At 38.6% G+C, this 24,751-nt stretch overlaps 2 protein-coding genes across 7 annotated transcripts in view; one reads left to right on the top strand and one right to left on the bottom strand.

Annotated features, from left to right (window-relative positions):
• The window catches only part of PLAG1 (PLAG1 zinc finger), a 44,394-nt gene extending 33,042 nt beyond the window's left edge, over window positions 1-11,352 (bottom strand). For 2 of the 5 annotated variants that reach the window (XR_014793178.1, XM_084864443.1), the window contains exon 1: window positions 11,122-11,352. The gene's annotated coding sequence lies outside the window, so the exon portion shown is untranslated. The remainder of the gene's footprint in view (window positions 1-11,121) is intronic. The other 3 variants (XM_084864444.1, XM_084864445.1, XM_084864446.1) reach the window with 3 other exon arrangements.
• A 322-nt stretch (window positions 11,353-11,674) lies between these two features.
• Window positions 11,675-18,221, top strand: CHCHD7 (coiled-coil-helix-coiled-coil-helix domain containing 7). Of its 2 annotated transcripts, XM_084864268.1 has the most exons (5): window positions 11,682-11,812; window positions 12,039-12,269; window positions 15,252-15,321; window positions 17,241-17,339; window positions 18,087-18,221. In XM_084864268.1, exons 1-5 carry the CDS (start codon window positions 11,712-11,714, stop codon window positions 18,189-18,191), a joined length of 606 nt encoding a protein of 201 aa, XP_084720394.1. In that variant the 5' UTR covers window positions 11,682-11,711; the 3' UTR covers window positions 18,192-18,221. The 2 variants fall into 2 exon arrangements, with proteins under 2 accessions (XP_084720395.1, XP_084720394.1); XM_084864269.1 differs by lacking the exon at window positions 12,039-12,269 and having other exon boundaries at window positions 11,675-11,812.
• Window positions 18,222-24,751: the final 6,530 nt, after the last annotated feature.

The raw sequence follows: 24,751 nt of genomic DNA, 5'->3' as shown, positions 1-24,751 counted from the left end.
TCCAGTCAGACTGGTCTTCTTAGTGGCCATGAAAAATAAGCACATTTCTGCCTCTGCTGCAACCATTCATTTCACCTGATTATCCTCACATCTTTCTGCCTATTCCTAAGACCCATTATTCAAAAGTCCACCTCAAGTTCCATCTCTCCTTCCCTTGAGTACTTATAGTTTTTATTGTCTGGAATATTCGCTTGGCATTGTAAAACACACGATTTTGTGATTTCTTTCGTATATCCACCCATCATCCAAAAGGGGAGAGGAAAAAGTAGAAAGCAAATATAAGTACTCTAAGTGGCACAGAAAATTCTCCATTTCTGGTTACAACTTGGAGTAAGAATAAACTTCAGAAAGATGGTTAGAGATGGGACTTAGAGAAAATTTAGAAGTGGACAGGAATGGGAGAAGAAGCATTGCAGGGAAATTGCACCAAGTCAAAGGGATGGCCACAGTCAAATGTGGGGTGTCTCTAAATCCCTTAAACCTATGGAGGTACGTACATGAATAACAAAATAAGAGATTTCAAACATTACTTGGAATTCTGTAGTAACTGGGATGATATCATATACTGTATTAAATTTTTTCAATTCTCCTAGGTGGTAAAATCATCAGTGATATTTCTATCTTGAAAGCCTCCAAAATGAAACAAACAATATTTTTGACTATCACAATACAGAATTATAGTTTATTCAACTAACCATGCAAAAATTCAAAAAGAGATGCTTATTATCCTGAAATTAAACAGCTTTTAAAAAACAATTATTTCCCCCCCCATCACAATTTATCCCCTTGAAATCATATACTTTTTGATATAAATTTGTTTGAAAGCAAGAAATGATAAAATCAGACCTATTTAAAATAATTAAATCTGTAAAACAAATGTTAGGGTGGTTATCTTTAAAAAAATCTCCTTTGCCTGGCTGGTATGGCTTGGTGATTGACTGTCAACCTATGAACCAGGAGATCATGGTTTGATTCTTTGTCAGGGCACATGCCCAGGCTGCAGGCTTGATCCCCAGGGGGAGATGTGTAGGAGGAGCACGATCAATGGTTCTCTCTCATCATTGATGTTTCTCTTTCTTCCTCCCTCTCTCTCTCTCTCTCTCACCCCCTTCTTTCCCCCCCCTCCCTCTCTCCCTCCCTCTCCTATCCACTCGGAAATAAATAAAAATATATTTTAAAAATATCTCCTTTAACTTAGTATATTTATAAAATTTCTCCCAATTCCTATGTATGGCTGAAAAGTAAGTAATCATGCAGCACTTTCCAATTTGAGTTACTCAATGTCAACTTTATGACTGAAAATTTTATAACAAATTGATTTTAAAAATAAATATGTTGACTACAATATAGATAAAATTTAGGTTTACACTAGCAAATTAATATATATTAACTAGTTTCTGTGGCATGTGCATTTTAAGAACTTACAAAAAGTGAAAGAATTACAGTTTCTGAAATCATTACTCCTTGCATACACATTATGCCTCCACTTCCTATCTCACAAGACTGCTGTAAAAATTCAATAAGATAATATAGGTAAAAAGCAAAGAGTGTTTTCAAGCCAAAGTATTTTATAGCTAACACTTAGCATTAATACTCAAAATATTTGGGGTGACGTCATTTGGAAATCATGTTGTCTAATGATTCGAGGAATAATTTAACCAATCAAGTTAAGTTTCTTTTTCTTTTAAATAGAAACAGTCTTGTTTTTGTGCTTATTTTTGGTTTTGCTTTTATAGAGAGAACTTTTCATGAAAACTTGACTAAAATAATCCTATAATATCCCTCATATCTTTAAAGGACCTAAGCCTCCACTTTCTTATTTGATCAATGACAAGCTATATTTAAAATACTAGTCCAATCCCACCTTATTTTAGCGAAGGGACAGATGAAACAGATTAAGGTATTTCATCTTTTAAAAGTCCCAAATTTCATTTGGGGCTGTTGAATACCATATTTCTGAACTGTGTAACTTAAAAAAAAAAATCTAGATTTAGTACTGCATTAGCCACAGAAGCAGAGTTTTACCAAAATATATTTTAAATTTATTATAATATGCATGCTTATTTTCCAGAAGGGGTTTGAACATAATCGCCTGATAAAAAACAGAGAAATTAGTGCATTTGGTACTCAGGCACTGCCATACACAGGGTGGCAGCACTGAGAACAGAATGCGTGCAAACAGAATACTTGGAATGGCCAATGCAGGCATACAAGTGTGCCTGAAATCTAATTATGAAAACACTTCTTAGACACACGGGTATTTTGGTTTTAATTAAGAAATTCCTTTTAATTCTGGCAGAAGTATCATGCATTTTAGAAAAGCTCTTATGAGTCAGCCTCTGAAATGTGATCAATTGTATTTCTCTCAAAACCAATTGCTTTCTCTCTTCCTGCACTGACTGATAAAATGTGAACTGAGCATGATTAAATTTAAGCACTACATCAGATCCAATGTTTAAGTAGAGCAATTGGATATACAGTATATATTTTAAAATATAACCTGAGCTATAATTAAAAGTGCTTCAAGATAGGAATTTTTAAAAAAATAACATGATTTTGGGAACAGGAATGCTCTTAATAAATAAAAGTAGTTAAAGTTTTATATCTATTTTAATTAAGTTATAATGTCTAAAAAAACAGGTTTTAAGGAAAACATCTGTAAAACTACTTTAAACAAACTAAAATATCTGTAAGAGTATTAAATGCTCAATGATTAAAATTTTCAAATACAATGGATATTCAATTAATGTAGATAACAGTACTAACCCATTCACCACCATTTTTCTTTGAAAAATAACTATAATAATTGAGTGTATTATTTTTTGAAGTAATTTTGCCTATGTCAAAGGAAAGATGTTTAGGAACTTCTATAAACTGCCAGACTTCTATATATATTCACTTCATTTACAGATTTCTAGGCATACAAAGATAGATTCAGGGACAAAGAAAACATTCAACTAAAATTCTCTACATTTCAGCAGTACATCAAGTTACCCAGTTAAATGTTTAAAACTTCCATTCTATGCCTAATTAAAACTATTACATGCTACTTTCCTTTCCTTTTGATTTGGGCAAATAATTATGATAATATAGTTTACATGTAATATCTTTCAAAATGTGACTAAATGCCAAGTTATTGTTAAGTATGTCTTATAATTTTTGTCTTAAAAATACTAAAGCAAATTACATTAAAAAGCTAAACCTGATGTAGGTACTTTACAGAGGGCATGGTTAAGTCAGTTATTTGTTTGCATGCCAGCAGCACTGAGGATGCTCAAGTTTTATGAAGGAGAAAAGAAAAGCATAAAATACCACCAACTGCTGTCAGAGGTATGCTCTACACTCCCAGGCACTTTCCTTCTCTGAAACATTTTAAACTCCTCCAGGTAAGAACTACTGGGGCTGCTTCCACCTCTCTCAGTCTAATTAATCTATCATTTTATTGTATGCCTAATTCTATTTTAATGCTAAAACTCTATGCATCTGAATAATGATTTTCAAATAAAATACTATTAGTATTAGAAGAGAAACATAACTGAAATTGAAATTTTGCTCAATTAAATTACCTCAGACAATAACAAATTAGAAAAACACATGAAAAACATTTTCTCAGATTTCTTTAGAAAATAAATTTAGAAGTACAAGGAAAGCAAATTCATGTTGGAGATGTAGTTTATGATCTGATATGCTAGTCATATTAATATTTATTTTTAAGGTTATAATAGATCTTATCTAAATATGTAAAGTGACAGCTCTCCTATAAACGGTAAGTTTAGAACAAATTTAGTTTTAAAGAAATTAATTCCTCTTCTTTAGAATGGAATAGAGAAATTACATTTAGAAAGTGCAAAAAATAGATTAAGAAAGGGGATGTACACTTAAAGAATATTTTCATCTCATTGCCTAAAGTTGATAAAAATAAAAGCTATTATAGCCTTATACGGTTTGATGAAAATTGATGTGGGCTCTATTCAATTCCAGCATTAAGACAATACAAGGAAATAAAATAAAATTATTGAGAAAATCTAGCAGACTAAAATTCAAATGATGCTATTTTGAAGCTGCACAATTTAACTACCTTAAGCTTTCAGGTTCTTAAAATTCTCCCAATCAAGAACAACTGAATCAACTTTTTACAAATGTATCTTCAAGTGAACCAAATTGATCAAAACATTTTCAAATTTTGCCTTTTAGCCAAAGGGAATAAGTTCCTCATTCTCTAATTGATTTCTTGTTTAAGAAAGTAGATCTCAAAAGTAAAGGCTCCAATGATTAACTATTGATTAAAAAGACACAATTTTTAAAAAAGTCAAATGGCAGCCCGTCAGTTGTAGTATTTAACCTGAGAATATTCCCATACTCAGAAATGGAAAGATAAAATATCATAAATAATCAAAATGCACATGTTCAATTCCAACATTGGTTTGAGATAATAATTCTAATATTTAATAATTGAGAGTCTAAAATGAGTGTCTGACTCTCAAAGAAGAGTTCAAGACTCAATGGCAAATCATTCACAATCTGTAGAGGATTCAGTCTCCCTTTAAAAAACAATGCCACCTCTATCCTCAAAATATGTTCTAATATTAAAATAAATTTCTCCTCTCCAATATAACGGCTTAATAGGTCTAGATTCCCTTTCAAAAAAACCAATTGCTAATTAGTAAATGGGAAGGAAAATTTATTTTATTGTCAGGATGTATCTAAAACATCCCAGAAATTAAGAATCTTATTGGTGAATGTTTTAATCTTTACCTTGTGAAAAGCTTTTTACATGTTAAATCTGAAAGAAATTATTTTAATTTGCCCTAAAAAAGTCCACAAAGTATACTGCTTTTAGATTAAGATTTTAAAATTTATTTTATTAACTTAGCAAACAGTTTTAAGCTTTTTGATGAAGAATGAAGAAAACAATTTTAAATAGTTTCTAAGATTTTTCAGAAAATTTCACTTAGGTTACACATGTAAAATAATTTTTAAAATCTTTTTAAAAAATAACAGAAAATGATTTTTCCTTATTTAAAAATTAATAATTCCAAATAATCACTATAAATTATTCCTAGAATTTAATTTAGTTTAATTCAAATGTAAGAAGATATAAAAGAAAAAACTTGGGGGAATCCATTTTTTAAAAGTTATAAAATGAGCAATTTGTATCAAAATACTGTCTTACAGTTTCCCCAATCATCACTTGTTATTTGGGAGGAGGTAAATTTAATATTTTTGCTTTTTAGTTAGTTATTCTTTATCCAAGTAAGTAAAATTTCAAATTTAACATGATTATTTTTTGATCCTGAAATTCTCATCCACTTGGTTCTTTCCCATCAATTTTAGGCATTTTAACCTGTACTTAAGCTCTTATGTACACTTTTATTACATGAAAGTCTTACTCTTCAAAGGCATAAAAAAAAAATAGTTTGCTTTCTCACAAAATCTTCACATTTCTAGGTTTTCTGTGTTTTTTTGAAACAGCTTTTACTAAAAAATGCAAGGGAACATGTCAAGCAAATTGCTTATCCTATTAACCCTAGGACATAATTGCCTAAGTTCACTCATTCTACTTACACACACATATTTCTTAGGTAGTCCTCTCAAGTTCCCCACACACTGTGGTTAGTTTAATATCATGATCCTGCAGTAACTGTTTATAAGACATCCGGGGACCTTTAAATACTAACAATTTTCATGTAGTATCACATCACTTTTTAAAAAATGAGATATTTCTGTTTTATAAATTTTGTGTGTGTTTTCTAAAAATATTAATAAAAAAAAAGAGCAAAAACCTGCACACCTTAATACAACAAACTCAAAATCAGATAACAGAAATACCAAAACCCCTTGGAAGTTCCACATCACCATATCCTTGTCAATACCACCCTGGAAAGAGGTGGCAGGGACAGGTGTACACATTGAGTAGAATGTAAACCTCTGGGCAGTAGGTCAAGTAACTCAAAAGTAAAAATCAAATAATATCTCTGTAGAAATTCTACTTAGGCTTTCGTTCATATATATTTCTTATAACTTCAGATGTTACTAACTATACACCAATACTTTCATAAAATCTGATTTAAAAATTTTCCATTTAATTTCTCAAATTAATTTAAAAATTAAATTTGTTAATGAGTTATAAAAACTGTCCTGTCATCAATGAAAAGTAGTAACACAGTAGATGTGCAGTTCAGGCATTTCAAAAAAACGAGGCAATGAAATAAATACAAAAAGTAAAAATTAGTTACCTACAAAGTGGTCTTACTGTAAAAGGGAAAAGAATTCCCATGCATGAACTCTAAAATCTTAGTTAACTTTACAGTTCATCAATCCAGTGTACCCTGCCCTCACATTTAACTTATTTGTGAATACTTTCCCAAGACTACCTAAACACTTACTAATTGGTTAAATGTGCTGCCTACGTTAATTTCTCTTAAAATTAAAGAAATTATAAGTCCATTTTTTTTTGGGTTTTTTTTTTTTTTTGCTTTGTCTGATATATTTTCAAAGTATTCGATGTTTCAGAAAAGGTGCTTGTCAGGTTCTTAAAACATTTAAAAATGGCTCAAGGGACATATTCACTATCTTAGAGTTTGTTGAATAGATTCAGCTGTTCTTTCCTTCTTTTGAAACTCTTCCCTTATTCAAATAACTTAACAAGAATCTAAGATATTATCAATATAAGGAGAAAAACATTTATTTCGTACACATATGGAAACACATAAAGAAGAACAAGTATTTCAGGCAGTGGAAGTAAAGTTATTCAGTAAAATTTCTTTTTTTTTCTTTTTTCGTGTGTGTGTGTGTGTGTGTGTGTGTAACAGGTAATTTTTTATGTGTCTTTATTTTCAAAGAACATTACTGTAAATAAAAAGATTAATAAATTCCTAGAAGGAACCAATATTTTGATTATACAGTTTGATAGGCAACTGATTATTGAAACAAAACTTCAAAGATAGTTATAGATATGTTTCAGTTATCTGGCTTTTCCAATTTCAAAGACAGGCACATTACACTTAATTTGCCAAATAACAATTTAATCCTGAAGAGGAAAAATTTCAGAATGCCAAAATAAAATGTATATAGTAACAACCAGGATTCTGTTAAAAATAAAGGAACCCCCCCCTCCACCTTTGCATAATATCAAACCACAGAGTAACCTTAAATCTTTAAACTATATTGATAAAAGCACTTGTTTAGCTATGTCTGATTAAAACATTTTGGTTATAATTAATATACAGATATAGAATTTTATCAGTATTACATCACATTTATAAATCATTTTCCAAAGCAAATAAATTCCTTGTAACAAATAGCAAAATTAGGCATATAAATTTCAAATAAGAATCTCAATCTATGAGGTTTTTCTAACTGATGTACAGATTTTGGGCATATAATATCCTTCGATTACTTCTGGAAATTGGTATAATTTAATTGTAGCTTCAGAAAAAGGATGTTCAACAGATAGTATTTCTAAGGCATTAAAAAAGCTCAGTACAACCAATTCAAATTAGATACTGTGCTGTGCCCTATCTAAAGACTCCCTAAGGAATTAGATTTTATACTTGTGCACTTTCTAATTCAGACAAGTAATTAGTTATGTCAAACCAAACCTGAAGGAAGTTTTCTATCTCCCTTTCTGAGAGAAACCCCCTCCCCCACAATGCCAGCACTTTTATTTAGGTTGACAAGAACCATAACATGAAGTGTCCAAACAACCTGCTTAACTCAATGCTCTAAAATAAGTGGAAGAAATATCCTTTTCCTTCACTTTTACAGAAACTGAATTTATCCAAAAGACTCATTTATTTGAAACACACAGCCTAATTTTGACTACTTAGAGTCAATGGAACTGTCTTGAGTCAAAAGACAATAAAAATGTAAGATAAACTTCAAAGGCTTTATAAGCACTAATAGCATTCTCAAATCTCTGGACAGAAGACTATGTGGGGGAGGAACAAAGTTTCTCTTCTGTATTGATAGTTTAATCACTTTCCAATCAATTTTGATTTAACAGCAGTTCCTGGGATTAATTTTTAATGACTCTTATAAAGTTGTAATTGCTTCCAAAATCAGAAACCACAAGATGATGTACTCAAACACTACACCGATGTAATGCTGTTATGGAGGTATTTACAGAAAGGTGCAGATAAGAGCTCAGCTGTGAACACAAGTTAACATAACATAACATAACAAAAGAGTAATTTGTATAGTATGGCAAGAAAAAAATATTCTGAATAAGCAGCATAAAAATCTAGCTGTATTTTTAATCTATTTTTATAAATCATAAAAACAAAGGAAAATAGGCATTTATCCTAGAAACTCCATTTACCTGTGGAAAACGGAACACAAGTAATTTTTATTCAAGATTAACCTTCATCCCAATAGAGTACAACTAACAATTTACATTATTTAAATTTTTGAAAATATTGTGGAAATTGATACCATGAGAGGTGACATTAGTTTGTGCTCAGTAGACATTTTGTTAAATAACACAAGCAAATTAACTTAAGATGCAGACTGATAGGTCTCAGGATTTAAAAACCTTGTCATTCTAAAGGCACATAATTACAGCACATGTATAGGATGGGCTTTAAAAATGGGTGGACGTAAACTTTTCCATGGTGTTGGTGTTTTGTTTTTTTTCTCTTTTCCCTTTCAAGTGCTTAGTGTTAAAGAATCTCCATCACTCTGTCTACAGTTTTCAAGCAGAAGTCCTCCCTGTACCTTAAGCCAAATTGAATATTAGCATTTTACAGCTTTTTTTTTTTTTTTTTTTTTTTTTTTACAAAATGGCTGTAAAATCACATTATGGGCATACACAGCCCTTTGATCTCACTGCACAGAATTCATAACTGTTCAATAATGCTATACCATTACACCACACACCTTAAACTATTTCCATTTTTCCACCCTTCCTTCCAAAATCAGCCTTCCAAAAAGCAAAGCAACAGTAACATGAAAAAGTTCCTGGGAGGGCTTGTGACACAAAAAGAACAATTTGGAAACAACCTCATCTACACAATATCCATCTTCTGCGGGGCTGGCGTGCCCCTCCTTCCCCTCCATCACTCCTTAAAGGTGGGCGCCCTTGAGTCATGGAAAAGAAGGCTCCTCCATCACCACCCCCCCTCCCCAGCACCTCTGCTGCTGGTCCTCAGACAGGGGCTCTGTGTAGGTGATGGAAACCACGGGGGGGGGGGGGGGGAATAAAAGAGAAGCTGTCCCTTTAAAATGCCCTGCTCTGTCCCATATCCCACGTGGAACCAACATCAGCAGCACTTTCCCATTAGCTTCCATGTGATGCAACAGGCATACCATGCCCTTTCTATATACACGAAAGCCATGAAAACAACCCAGCTTCACGTTCTGGACGGAGGATGAACAGGTGAAGCCAACGTGGTCAGGAAAGGGAGCAGCCCAAGCACCCTCCCCAGAAAGGTGCTCCCAGCCCCGCACTCCCAGGCTCTCAGTCACCTCCCTCCACCCCTCCTCGGTGGAGCTCCGTTTCAAATAAAAGGAGGGAGCCACCAACAAAACCTGAGGCAGAAACGCGACCAAAATTTGCAATCCAAAAGCCGGGAAAGGTTTATTCTTCCCATCACACATATTAACTCCATTAAGAAAAAAATGGCATCACTTTTCCCCCCCCCCCCTCTCCACCCACCCCCCCTCCCCTCCAAAAAAAAAAAAAAAAAAAACAACAACAAAAAAAATCCCAACACCCAGCGAAGATCACCAAAAAGAGAGTTATTAAAAATCGCACAAATATACTGTTTATCTTATCTCGGATCAGCCCCCAGTGCCCGATAAAAGTTTAGCAAGTTTCTGCCCTGCCACCTCCCCCCCCCTCCCTCCTTTCCCCCCCTCCTCCTCCCCCTGCATCGGATTTTCACGTTTTCTCCTCATTGTCGGTGGAAGTTATAAGAAGGGCTTTTTTTTTTTTTTTTTTTTTTTTTTTTTTTCGCCGCTGCCCTTCGAAGAAAAGTTTTTTTTTTTTTCCCTGAAAAAAAAAATAAATATTCACTCCTCGGTCCCAGCGACGCCGAAATGGACCTCCGGGGAAGGGCGGTTCGTGCTTTCACCTCTGGCGAGGAAACGGGGAGCATCCCGGGCTCGTAGGGATTTTTTGCGATTTTTTGAAAATTTTTATTTGGTTATATGCCTGAGTTCTCCCTCCATTTTGGTTGTTTATGATACTGACAACAAGCTGTCCCTGCTCGGCGCAGAGATCTCGCTCTCTCCTGCTTTCATTTAGCGCCCCCTCCCCCGGGCGCCCCCTCCCGCCGCCACCCCGCCGGCCCGCACCCGCCCGGGGACCCCGCGGCCGGACCCCGGCTCGCCCACCTGGGGAGGAGGGAAAGGGCGAAGAAAAACACACACACACACACACAAATCCATTTCGCCAGAAAAGAAAAAAAAACCTCTTTGGGTGGAAAAAAAAAAAAAAAAAAAAAGGGGCAAAGTTACCCCAAGTCACTCCAAGTTTCCCCCCCAAATACCGCCGACCGCGGGTCCCCGCCGGGCCCCCTGGGGAGCCACCTCCCCCCGGGATGTTTTGGTGGAAAATGCGGGGACTTTGCTCCTAAAACCGAATTTATATTAATTTTTTCCCTTATTTTTTTCGGGTCTCTTAATGTCTTCCGCTCTCGCTTGCTGCCGCTGCCGCCGCTGTCACAATATTCACAGCACCAGAGAGGAGGAGGAGGAGGAGGAGGAGGAGGAGGAAAACTTTTCAAACTTTCCAGACCCCGAATAAAGGTTTTTTTTTCTTCTTCTTCTTCTTCTTTCTCTATTTCTTTTTTTTTTTTTTTTTTTTCCCACCGACCTCACCTTCGGGTCTCCAGCCGCCTTGCCCCCTGCCCTGTCAGAAGCTACCTTCGGGGAGTCCTCGCCACCCCTCCAGGAATTTTTAATTCTATTTTTATTTATTTTTTTATTATTATTTTTCCCTCTCCTCCCCGGGGTCCCGAGCAGGGGCTGGGAGTGAGCACAAACTTTTCCTCCTCCTCCGGCCGCCGCCGCCGCCGCCGCGGTTCCTCTTGCCCCCTCGGCTCGTCCCATAATTTAAAGAACCCTGATATTCCTCCCGCTAAACGCCTCTCCGCCGCCCCGGACCCCGGCAGGACTCACCGCGGGGCTTTAACATCCTCCCTCCGGCCCGTCCGCCGCCTTTACACCGCCCGCGGAATTTCTAATAATTTTTTTCTCATATTTCGGGCTGGACGCGGCGGGCCTGGAAATTGTTTCCTTACGCCTCTTTCCAGCAGCCATTGTAGTGTATGCGCTGCCCCTGCAGCCCAACTTGCAGCTGCCGCCGCCGCAGCCGCCGCCGCCGCCGACGTCGCGCCCACCGCCGCCTCCCCGGGCCTTGCTCCGCCGCCGCCCCCGCCCCCCGCCGGCCCCGCCTCCCGGGCCCCGCCCGCCGCTGCGCCCGCCCCCTCCCCGAGTGCGCCCCGCCCACTAGGCGCCGCGCCGCCGGGAACGGGCACAGCCGATTGGCCGAAGGAGCCGCCGATCAAGCGAAAGTGTTAAGGGGCGGGCCGAGGGGCGGCGGGGCCGCGGGCGACGCCCCGCCCACCCCGCCCTCCCCGGCCCTCCTCCCGCCAGCTGGGGGCGGGGCGAGGCCCGCCCGCCCCCCGCCGCGCAGGGCCGGGATCGGCTGTCAGTCAGGCGGCGGCGCGCGCCGATTGGGCGGGCGGCCGCCGGGGAGCGGGGGCAGCATGTTAGGCTGCGCGCTACTTAAGGTCCAGCTGCGGGAGCTATTGACGTGTTTGGAGCTGGAGACTGTGTCGGGTCCCTGGCGAAGCGGCGGCACTTCGAGGTGAGTGATCCCGCAGCCCTCCTTCTGTGGCGTCCGCAGGGGACGGGGGATCGGGGGCTGCACCTGAGCCGCCACGGGGCCCGCACACACTCCCGCGCGGAGCTGCTTCCACCAGGCCTCGCTGCGGCGCGGGCCCCTTCCCCTCGCTTCTCCTCCCGGGTCTCCTCTTTCGGGCCGGGGACGAGGAAGGGGACCCGTGCCCGGGCCACCCCAGCTGTGTCTTCAGCCTCCTTCCCAGCCTTGGAAGCGTCATTGCCTGCGCCTACACCCCAGTGTCCTGCCTGGTCCTCGCCACCTGCCCCCTCGGCGCCCGTCGAAGGTGGAAGCAAGGTGTGCCCACCTGTGCCCGCCGTCCACGGTCAGACGGTTGGACGGGCTGCAATCGCGGAAGGAAGGCAGCGAGGTCTCGGGCTTGCATCCTCTCCGGCTCCTCCATTCGATTTCCCGCCTCCCTCCGGTATGCCACCCTGACTTTCCTGACCCTGTCTCCCTGCACCCAAAGGTGGGAGCAGGGCTTTAGGTCCTCACGGGGACATTCTCCAGCTGCCCGAGAGTTGCATCTGCGCTTTGCCAGGAGCACAGAGCTCTGCCTTGGCTCTGGCCAGCCTGTGGACGTGGGCGCAAGGCCCCTTCCCCTTCCCCTTGCAAAGCTACTGGTGCTTGGAGAGTGGGGACGTGATGGGAAGGAAAGCAAATACTTCTTAAAGCAGTCTGCCCTGTAGGGGAGATTGTTAGAGCTGTTCATTAAATGTGCTTGGGAGGCCCTTCCTTCAACTCTTTGGCTTTCTTTCTGGCAAGGAGAGCTTTGCACCAATCACTTCTGTCTAGCACATCCAGAAAGTGAAGTAGATGAGGCCTCTCTCTAGCGGACCACGTCTCACTGTAAATTGACATTTCTGGTTCACACGTGAGGAATATTTCTGCAAAGGTGACATTCGGAAGTCCAAATGTAGATGGACGTGTGTTTAGAGTTCGGAGCGGAAAGGAAATGACATGTGGATAAACTCATGCTGCAGACTTTATTGGGGTAAATGTGATGTTATCTAGAGGTTATTTTTTTTTTTAAAAGAACCCCTCATGATGATGATAAAATGTAGAGTAAGACGCTTTCACATGAGGCATGCAACCTGACTTTTGCCTGCATTTGATCGGTGTTGAGATGACATCCAAGGAATAAGAACAGCGAAGCAAAGAGTTCTGTGTTCTCACATCATAGGATAGATATAAATAGCAGGGCTGTGCATGCAGTACCATCATTTTCTCTAGGAAGTCAAGCCTGGGAAAGAATTGTGTTCCGTAGACGAAGTGACTTCTAGATATATTTGAGCAACATTTTGAATATCCCTTTTGCCAAGATGTTTTTGTTTGCCAGTTATATTCATGTACTGTTCAATGAAAACCATAAAAAAAAAAAAAAAAAAGGATTGCATCATGGGTATGCAAGGACCCCAGAATGACTAACTAAACTTTTTTTCATCCTTCTTTGCAAAGGTTGGTCTCTCTTAGCCTGGACAACCTGATTATTCCATAATTGACGAAACCAAGCTTGGTGACTCTTGATTGAGAATACCTCCCCTTTTCAGGAGCTTGTGGGTTTTGACAATTAGTCCTGAATGTATTTTTTTTTAAACATGATATATATATATATTTTTAAAATATATTTTATTGATTTTGTACAGAGAGGAAGGGAGAGAGATAGAGAGTAAGAAACATCGATGAGAGAGAGAGTCATCGATCAGCTGCCTATTGCACACCCCCTACTGGGGATATGCCCGCAACCAAGGTACATGCCCTTGACCGGAATCGAACCCGGGACTTTCAGTCCCCAAGCCGACGCTCTATCCATTGAACCAAACCGGTCCCGGCACATGATATATTTTTTGATGGCTCCATCTTGGGCAATGAAAGAAGAAACCATTTCATACAAAAATTCTGACCTCTGTCTGGTTATGCTGATGTAGTTTTCATTCTGTGGCATTTTAGAGGTCATACTACATTACTTGCTGTCTTTCCCTTCAATCTTTATGTGAAGATAACTAAGCTAGAACAGGTTTCGAGAATATAAATTAAATCAGCTCTTTAAACTTAGTGCAGAGCATTTAAAAAATATTTGTAATCCAGCCTGGGTGGCTCAGTGGTTGAGCATGGACCTATGAACCAGGAGGTTACTGTTCCATTCCTGGTCAGGGCACATGCCTGGTTTGTGGTCTCAATCCCCAGTAGGGGGCATGCAGGAGGCAGCCAAGCAAGGATTCTGTCTCATCATGATGTTTCTATCTCTTTCTTCCTCTCCCTGCCTCTCTGAAATCAATAAAAACATATTTGAAAAAAAATATTTGTAGGTGGTTCATCCATGGTATACAATATATTGAAACAAGAAAAATCACTTTGAAATATAGTTTTATAATTTTTTCTTTTAGTTCCTATGACATGTCTTTGAAGATAATAAGCATACCAACTTCAGTTGAACTTGCTTATAGAAAGCAATTGTAGTGGACTGTCGTTGACATGCCAGTTATATGAGTATATGACTTGGCTGGGAATATAACTAATTGGCTCTTAGGGAACGGTTATCACTTTTAACCAATAAAGACTTCTGAGGCCGTATCTGGAAGATTTGAGTTGAAAGATTAATGAATGACAGTAGCCTTCCCTGATTCCTTCAACCCAGAAATATCAATTAAATATAAGATAATGCTGGAAGTCAGGTTTCAACTTAAAAAAAAAAAAAAAAAAAAAAAACTTTTCTAAATCTCACCTGAGCAGTAACTTTTGTTTTTTGGTATATTGGCACTGCGGTGCTGGCCATGGAATAGGCATTCATGCTCTTTAGTTAAATGTTTTTGCTAAAGTTGGGTTATACTAAGTTATTCCACATATATTTTTGTATGCTAATCCTATATAATAAAGAGCTAATATGTTAATTAGACCAAACAGCAGAACGACTGTCCGGATGACCTTCTGGACGACCTTCAGATGAAGCCAGGGCTGTGAGGGCGGCTGAGTCTCAAGAGCGGAGTCCCTTGCATGACAAATTTTGTGCATCGGGCCTCCAGTCAATGTATAATAAGGAAACAACTGTTAGAGTGCATGTTGTATTCTTAGGTTTTGTTAGTATAATTAATTGCTTAATCTTTAGAAATAAAAATAAACTAAAATTGAATGCTAGCTGAACTATCTTTCTTTTTGGACTTCACAATCAACATTTCAGTAGATGTATTTAAATATCACCTTTGTGCTCAGGCACCATGGCAATGCAAAGGAAAAACATATCCAAGTCTTTTTTTTTTTTCTAAATACATAGGCTGTAGGAAGTTCCTCACTAGATAATCACTATGCCAAAAGTAATTTTCAAGCATTTATGGGGCTAATGAGATTTATTGATTCGTTTTATGACATCCACTGTATAACTCTTTCCCCCAACATTTACTACCTTCAGTAAGAAGACTGTTAGGATGCCAATGGTAGCACGAAGAATGAGAGATCCTGATACAAATCCTTGCTTGTTGGTAAGGTGGTTTGCTTTTAATTTTTGTGAGTGTTAAGCTGGGAAAACAGGTTTCTTCTGGTTTTGTGGGCATCTGTTTTCTGCAGTCTTTTAAAAAAAATGCTTTCCTCTCTTTATTTGCTTTTTTATTTTAATGGGATTTTAAAAAATACAGAAGTTTTATATTTCCTACTCAGAAATCCAGTAAATAGTCACTTCCATCTTTTTTTTTTTTTTACTATGTCATTTATTATTTTTTAATTAATTTAGTTATTTTTATTAAAGTATAATTGACATATATTAGTTTCAAGTGTACAACATAGTTATTCGACATTTATATTCCTTATGATGTGATAACCACAATATGTCAAATATAACCAGCTGTCACCGTAAGTTATTATTGACTGTATTCCCTGGGCTCATTATATCCCTGTCACTTACTTATTTTATAACTGGAAGTTTGTACCTTCACCTTTTTTCACCCATCCCTAAGCCCCCTTCCCTTTGGCAACCATAAGTTTGTTTTCTGTATCTACCAATCTGTTTCTATTTTCTGCCATTTTTTAAAAGTTATTTCTGTCCAAAAAAAAATATTCCTAACCAGTCTATCCTTATTTTACTAGGACATTTTTAGATATGCATAATTTAGCTAACAAAGATTTATCTCTTTTAAGTTTTCCTTATTTATATAATATGCAAGCATTTAGTTGTCACTATAATGTTAAACAAGCATATGTAACACTGAGGAAAATTTTTAGTTCAAACATGGAAAGTTGGAAAATATGATGTTTTTAAATTGTTACTGAAATTTACGTTTTAATAGCAATAATTTCATCATGTCCTTGAGATCACCTGGCCAAGAGTAAGGGGCTGATATAGAATTAGTCTATTTAAACTCTAAAGATTTTCACAAAGGTATATAAACAAAATGCTTTGTTGAATAATAAGCTTTGTTGGCATTTATTTGATATGACTAGCAGTATTTCTGGTTTTGTCACCCTGGGATAATGTAATCACCAGACTAGTGCTAGGGAAATGATATTCCCTAATCCTATATGGATTTTCTAAACATACACATTCATTAATTATTTGGCATAGAAATTTAGATTTGTTCTGAATATTATGTTTTCAATTGCTTTACTAAGTCTCTTTAGATAGAATTATATATTTTTTTATCTATGAAGCAAATTACCTGTTTAGTTAAAGCTTTCCTTTAGGTAGTGACCTCTCAGAATCATACCTTTTACTTTGAAGTTTGTTATCCAATCTGCTTCCAGTTCAGACAGCTTGAATTTCATTCCCAAATGGCAGCTACCCTCCTTTGAACTCATAGCCCTGTGTTGCTCACGTTAGTTTTGAAGTGATCTTAGTGATATCTATTAAAATCACTCACACGATAGTGTATTTACTTGCATAATGATAGCAAAAATACACGGAGATGAATGGTGTTAATTTAAGTTGCCTTGATGTAGACCAGTTATTAGCAATTTACTTAGGATCTCAAAACTAGCATTAACATCAAACATTCAAGTCGAAGTCAGAACTGGGAAAAGCAGGAGACCTGCCCTCTGAGTCAAGAGATGATTTTGATTCTAGCTTGTGCTGCAGTGATTTTGAACACATTGCACCTTGCCACAGCCTCTTTGTTAAATGGTTACTGGGTTAAATGATCTCGGTCAGTGCTTTGGCTCAAATTCCCGTGGTTAGATATTCAACAAGCTGACCCAGACTACAAAAAGGAAGATGTCTGCCCTGTGCAGAATGACTGCCTGGGATAGTTGGAAAAATAATTCAATTTTTGTTCATTAAATGTTCATTAAAACAAACAAAAGGAAACTATTTCATATTAGCTGCTTTGTGGAGGAAGCATCTTCAGAAGTTATTTTGGGTTTTTTAGTTCCTATCCCACCTCTTAAATGATGCCTATCTTACATATTTAAGGAATCTGATGCTTCTACCAGATGTATGGATGAAAATAACTATGACAGGGAAATGTGTTCCAATTACTTCTTGAAGTACAAAAACTGCCGAAAGTTCTGGGTAAGTCTAGTGAGGTTAGATGAGATGGTCTAACTCATCCCTTAGGCTCGAAAATGAAGGCTGAAATGAATCAGTTCCCACAATCCCGCCTTTGGGATGGCTGTAGGGAAACTTAACCTTGCCACTTTGTCCTCAGTGTGTTATTTTAGCCTAAATAATCATCGAGAGGTCTTCTTAATTGCCTCATCTTACTCCAAGGTAAAAGAACGCAGTTCTAATATAGGTGGCTTTTCCTAGGTGTATGAGTATCTGCAGCCCTAAAACAATAACCCTGTTATAATTTTACTTCTCTTGGAGATGAACAGAATGGATGATTTGTCTTGTCATAACACATATTAGGCTTCCATTTCTGTCTCCTGCTTTCCCGCTGCCACCCAGGATAGTTTAAATGGTCCCATGTTTTCTGGAGACATTGGTATGCAATTTCTGTTTCTCTGAGCACAAGGTGCAGCTGCTTCATTTCTCTCTGCTAAATTAAGTGATGGTTTCATCGAAGGACTGTGCTCTTGTAGTTAAACAGCATGTCCCCATCCCAGTCACCGTTAACACAGTCCTCTGGGAATAGTCACTTCTACTTAATTGTTCTTAGTTTGAAACTTAATCTGAACTCTTACAATTAGTTTTTTGGGTTTTCTTTATAATTTTTAAAAAAAATTTTTTTGGGAAGCAGTAGCAAGTTACTGGAAAATAATTAGCAGTTAATACATGACTGAATTTGGTTTCTTCTCTTTTTTTTCCTAAATGCAGAATGCTATCATGATGCAGAGAAGACAGAATGGAGTGAAGCCACCTATGCCAACAGCAGCAGAAAGAAATGAGATCTTGGCAGCAATGGGAAAGATGCCCTATTGAATGTTTGCATTAAAGTGATTTAACTTAAAAGGAGATATTTTTAATAAATAAATACTGTAATCTTTTAAGACCGGACAAACCTTACCCAGACAGATCTTATATTCTGTTAGGAAAGGCTACACAAGGAGCTGGGCTTTTCCTCTGGGTCTCAAAAGAAAAGAAAAGTATGAGAAAGTAAAGCCTTAATGGGGTGAAAAGAAGGCAGTATATATTTTTTTAATTTATTTTATTGATTTTTATACAGAGAGGAAGGGAGAGAGAGAGTTAGAAACATCGATGAGAGAGTCATTGATCAGCTGCCACTTGCACACCCCCTACTGGGGATATGCCCGCAAGCAAGGTACATGCCCTTGACCGGAATCGAACCTGGGACCCTTCAGTCCCCAAGCCTATGCTCTATCCATTGAGCCAAACCGGTCCCGGCAAGAAGGCAGTATTTCATGTGAGCAACAACATTCTTGCTAGAAGGAAAGCTGGAGACAAATTCAGAGTTGTCCACTGTCTCACCTGAGTTTATGGTGGGCAGGGGAGTAATGGCAGAGATGACTGTGTGTGGCCTCAAACCCGAGGCTCATTACTAAGATCTCTATCCTTCACTCACTCACCGTGGTTTAAATTAGGTCAGCGCATCCACCAGGCAGGAAGCAGGGCTGAGGAAGGTTGCCGTAAGTAAATGGCATACAAAAGAACTGGCTTGCTTTCTTTAAGGAAAGGTATGGTTAAAGGCCTGTGACTAAAATCCATAAACATTGGACAACCTTCTGAAGGCATAGTATTCTCAAACTACAGCAGTGATTCTCTCAGAAGTAGGATGTTTATTTTCAGGATGCGCTGGGCAGGGAAGGGTAGGAGGTTCATCAGGTGAATACAACACTGGGATGAAACTAGAGCTCAACTTCACTTTATGATATAAAAACAATTCATAAGCCTGTCAGAGAAAGACAAGTATCACATGATCTCACTTATGTGTGGAACCTAATGAACAAAATAAACTGATGAACAAAATAGATCCAGACACATGGAAGCATGCAACAGACTGATGAGTCTCAGAGGGAATCGGGGTGAAGGAGGGAGAGATTAACTAAAGAACTTACATGCATATGTGCATGACCCATGGAAACAGACAATAGTGTGAAAGCCTGGGAGGGGTCAGGAGCTGGGTGGAGGGGATCAATGGAGGATAAAAAAGGGATAACTAATACTTTCAATAACAAATATTTAAAGAAATATTCAGTATAATGATGGGTGCATTGCATAGCAGCTCTTATACCCTTCACTTTTTAAAATCCAGTTTGCTTCATTTAAAGAGTAGTTTTATAAAAGACATTTAATAATGGAAAATCAACAAAAACAAATAGTTTGTGTCCCTTTTCAGGTGGCCCATGATCATCAAAGAGTATAATTTTAATGGCTGCTGACAACAAACTATCCATCTGGTCTTTGTCCAAAATTCAGCTCAACTGTTTTTAAGCCATAGCATTGCCACTGGTACCTGTGATTCTACTTGAGTACAATGTGATTTCATTTTGAGTAAAGTATTTGAAATTCTGGAATGTTTCAGAAATTCATTTGTATTGATGACTGTCAAAGTGATGGATTAAAATAGGACCTGACAAGAAATTAATACATACTTGAGTGAGAAGAATTTCAATACCCTTAAGCATGCTTGTTTAAGGGTTTGGAATTTTAATGTCACCTCTTTAAATGTACATACAAATATTGACACTCATCGTATAGTTCTTTGTCCTGGCATAGCTCTTTTTAAAAATAGCAACTGCATTCAGATAGAATTCATATATAAATCACCTATTTAAAGTGTATAATACAGTGGTTTTTAATATATTGACAATGTTGTGCAGCCTTCACCACAATGGTTTGATCACCCCAGAAGGAAACCCTGTACCCATTAGCACACATTCTTCATTTTCCCCTAACACCACATTTCTTCCCCCTCCTCTCCAAAATATTGGCAACTACTTATCTACTTTCTTTCTCTAGAATTGCTTGTTCTGGACACATATAAGTGGGATCATACAACATGTGGCCTTTTGTGACTGGCCTCTTTCACTTAGCCTCTTATCAAGGTTCATTCATGTTGTATGCATCAGTACTTCATTCTTTTTTATTACTAAGTAACATTCCATTGCATGGATATACCACATTTTATTTATTGATCCATCAATGGGTGGATATTTGAGTTGTTTCCACTGTTTGGCTAAATATGGATCATGCTTTTACTTGTTTTTGGGTGGGCATTCATTTGTGTACTCGTTTTTGGGTGGGCATTCATTTCTTTTGGATATATGCCTGGGAGTTGAATTGCTGGATCGTAAAGGTAACCATATTTAACCTCTTGAGGAACTGACAAAGTATTTTCCAAAAGTGGCAGCACCATTTTGCAGTTTATGAGAATTTCAATCTACACATCTTCATTAGCACTTATTGTCTGTCTTTGAATACAACCATTCTAATGCATGTGAACTGGTGTCTCATTGTGGTTTTGATTTACATTTCCCTGATGGCGAATGAGGTTGAACATCTTTTCATGTGCATATTGGCCACTTGTACAGATTCTCTGGAGAAATGTTCATTCAGATCCTTTGTCCATTTTTAAATTGGATTGTGTATACTCCTTATTGAGTTGAGGGAGTGCTTATGTATACTAAATACAAGGCTCATCAGATACATGATTTGCAGGGTTTCTCTCCCTCCCCCCTCCCCTAAATTCTTTGGGTTGTAGCTTCACTTTATAGTGTCCTTTAAAACATACAGGCTTTCAATTTAAAAAACAAACAAAAAAAAACCAAACATATTTATTTCAGAGAGGAAGGGAGAGGAAGAGAGAGAAACATCAGTGAGAATCATTGATCAGTTGCCTCCTGCACGCCCCCTACTGGGGATTGAGCTAGCAACCTGGGCATGTGCCCTTGTTGAACTTGGGACCCTTCAGTCTCCAGGCCTGTGCTCTATCCACTGAGCCAAACCAGCTAGGGTCAGGCTTTTAATATTTTAAAAATATGTTTTCATTGATTTTTAAAGAAAGGAAAGGAGAGAGAGAAACATTCATGAGAGAAACACCAACACTGATTGGCTGCCTCCTACATGCACCCTGCTGGGGATTGAGCCTGCAATCCCTGTAAATGCCCTGAACCAGAGACCTCTTGGCACATAGGTCGACACTCAACTACTGAGCACACCGGCCAGGCCAAAGGCTTTTAATTTTGATGAAGGTCCCGTTTGTTTTTTCCTTTTGTTGCTTTCGATGTCACGTCTAAGAAAGCATTGCCTAGTTCAAGGTTACAAAGGTCTACACAGAATTTTTCTTCTAAGAGTTTTGTGGTTCTAAGCTTTTGTATTTAGGTCTTTGATCCATTTTGAATTAATTTTTGTATATGGTACGAAGTAGAAGTCCCAATTTCTTTCCTTTGTATCTGGCTATCCAGTCGTCCCCGCACCTTTTGTTGACAAGACTGCTCTCCCCTATTGAATTGTCTTGTCGTCACTCTTGTTGGAAATCAATTGCTTGTATTTGTGAGAGTTTATTTCTGGGCTTTCAGTTCTATTCCATTGATAGATATGTCGGTCTTTATGCTGGCACCACACTGTCTTGATTACTGTAGCTTTGTAGCAACGCGAAGCTCTTTGATCCCTGGTTACTATAAACATGTTCCCTATAAAGTGCTTTTAATAACAAACTAATTATTTGGGTGTTTTTGATCAGCAAACCTTTACCACCTAATCGTAATATGGCCCCACAAAGCTGTTAAACGTTAAAGTAGTCTACAGTAATCCCCTACTTCCTTGTTTGCATCTTTACACAAACCCTGATAACTTCAGTATACACGTCTTGTAACCAGGTTGTTCAAGATCTCGTTTCATCACTTCGGAGGGGGGAGAGTCCCAGGGGTTTGTTTCCCTTGTCAGCACTGTTAAATTTGCCACGATTGTATTTCTTGCTTCAAGATTCTATGTTGGGATAGGAGAAGCTCATTAACCTGATAAATTAGTTGTGTCAGGGTGTTAGTGAGTGCCGCGAACAATTTTGGGGTTAGGCAAGCCTTTGATATGAACTATCAACTCAAAATGCAGGTAGCAGGAATCTTACCACGTTCAGGTGCACTCACTGTTGTAGAAAGCATCTCACAGGTTCTGCGAGCCGTGGGGGGAGTGTGACACCCTGTGTAGTGTGTAGCAGCAATCCTTTGGAGAATCACTGTGTCCATTTGAAAGCTGGAGGATATAAACAATAGTGTTCATGGTTATATCCAGAACCCCGGGTATGCTTTTACTGTGAAAGAAATGTTCAACAAATGTGTATGTGCTTTAGGAGGGACAGCTTTTAAAACGGGACAAATTGAGAACCATGCAGGTTCAAACAATGCAAAAGGCTACACAATGTAAACAAGACTTCCCAGAAGCAGCCGATGTTGAGTTTTCAAGATTTTCCGGGCTTACTGGTATGCAAACATACCAATATATTTATATATATATATATATATATATATATATATATATATATATATATATGTATTTGCTCGTTTTTCACAAAAGAACCACCATAGTGCATGAGCAGGAGGTCCCTTGCTTTTTTCACTTAGTGATACAGTTTGGAATAATTCCCCATCAGTGATTATAGGTTGATTGCATTCTTTCCATGGCTGCAGTTCTCCACTGCTTAGACATACCATCATGAAATAACAGTCTCCCCCTGATGGGTTTGCTATTAGATACAAAATTGCTATAAGTATCTTCATGTATGCTCTTTGTTCTGTTTTTATCTATATGATTTATTTCTTTTTTAAAAAATATATTTTATTGATTTTTTTACAGAGAGGAAGGGAGAGAGATAGAGAGCTAGAAACGTCGATGAGAGAGAAACATCAACCGATGAGAGAGAAACATCGACCAGCTGCCTCTTGCACACCCCCTACCGGGGATGTGCCCGCAACCAATGTACATGCCCCTGACTGGAATCGAACCTGGGACCTTTCAGTCCGCAGACCGACGCTCTACCACTGAGCCAAACCGATTTCGGCTATATGATTAATTTCTAAGAGTGCAGTTTTTAGGTTCAAGGTTACAGCATCTGAAAATCTGTAGATATTGAAAAATCACCCTCAAACTCCGCCGCCCCCCCCCCCCCACCACCACCACCATTTGGAGCACACAAATTTTAACTCCCATCAACAAAGGCTGTAGGTGTGTCTTTTCACACCCTCAGTCCCACTGGGGTACTTTAGAACTCTTTCATCCTTACAATTGATGAGTGAGAAAAGGAATGCGTGTTTTTATTTCCTTTGCCCATTTTTTTAAAAAGACTGTTGGTGTGAACAATTTTGGGAACTCTTCGTGTATTAAGAAAGTTACCTCTTTGTCAGATGTATTTTATATATATATTTTTGCTTTGTCTTTTAACTTTTATTTCTGTGCAGTGTTTTACCTTTTTAATGTAATTAAGCGGATCAATCTTTTTGTGTCTGATTTCTGGTTTTTAAAACATATTCAATGAATCCAAATGCAAGCCCTGCGATTACAGTTCAATTCTGCTCAACAAATACCTGCCAAGTGCTAGGCTAACTGGTGTGGAGGAGCATGGATGAATAAGTCACCATCTGGCTCTTAAAGAACTTCCCCTACCCTGCATGCAAGAATGAAAGGAGCACCACAGTTAAGACCAAGAGCTAACTGCTAGGTGGACAAATAGCCTTAATTAACCCAAAGGGCCACATCCAGGGCGTGCATGTGAGGACTAGTCTTGACTGACTAAAACCAGAGAAAAGGAGGGGAGGTCTCCGGAGAAAGAAAATCTGACCAGGTAGAATGGATCCACATTAGGAAGGGACTTCAACCTTTATTCTAAACACAAAGGAAAGCTTTGAAGGGTTTTGAGATAGAGAGGGTCAAATCCAATTTAGAAGGATTATTCTGGAGGCGTGGAGGCAGAGAGGATATTACAATGATCCCGGATCACTGCAATTGATGAAAGTGTTTTCCCCATAAATTCTTGCCCCACTTCAGTTCTTCATACTGCAGCCAGGTGAATCTTTCTAAAATGCAAATACAGTAATTTCCCTCCTTAAATTCTCTAGACCTGCTCACTACCAAAGAATAGCACCCAAATTCCTTCCTTTGGGATACCAGGTCCTTTAAGATCTGGGGACACTTACAAAGGGGGCAGGCTTGAGGAAGTTGGGGAGAGGGTTGGTTTTTGGATACAAGAGCCAGGCTCTGTCCTCAAGGACCTTCACTTTCAGTGAGGGAGACAGACATGAAAATATCCGACTATGTCTGTCCTAATCATAGTGACTTCCTGCCACACTCACCATTCCCTGAACACACCTTATCTTCTCAACCTGCATAGCTGCCCCTCAAGTGCTGCCGTTCAAATCTGACATCTCTTTTCAGGCTCAGCTCGCCAGTAATCTCTCTGAAGCCTTTCCAGTATCCCCGGTCAGAATTAACCTCACTTCTTCTTCATTCCCCTTTGGTTCTCCGGTGGCACTGCTGGGTTCTCCTGTGACATAGCTGGGTACGAAATGGGATGTGGCAAAAATTAGGCA

This window comes from Pipistrellus hanaki (assembly GCF_964339955.1).
Source record: "Pipistrellus hanaki genome assembly, chromosome: 17".
Classification (NCBI taxonomy): domain Eukaryota; kingdom Metazoa; phylum Chordata; class Mammalia; order Chiroptera; family Vespertilionidae; genus Pipistrellus; species Pipistrellus hanaki.
Note: the sequence above shows the minus strand (reverse complement) of the source record. Positions and strands in the feature narration are given on the sequence as shown.

Bases quoted from the DNA above. Each gene is read 5' to 3' on its own strand.
- CHCHD7 (XM_084864268.1), top strand. From the start codon at position 11,712: ATGTTAGGCTGCGCGCTACTTAAGGTCCAGCTGCGGGAGCTATTGACG. The intron at 12,270-15,251 runs GTATGCCACCCT...TACTACCTTCAG, and splicing joins CGATTTCCCGCCTCCCTCCG to TAAGAAGACTGTTAGGATGC. The intron at 17,340-18,086 runs GTAAGTCTAGTG...TCCTAAATGCAG, and splicing joins AAAACTGCCGAAAGTTCTGG to AATGCTATCATGATGCAGAG.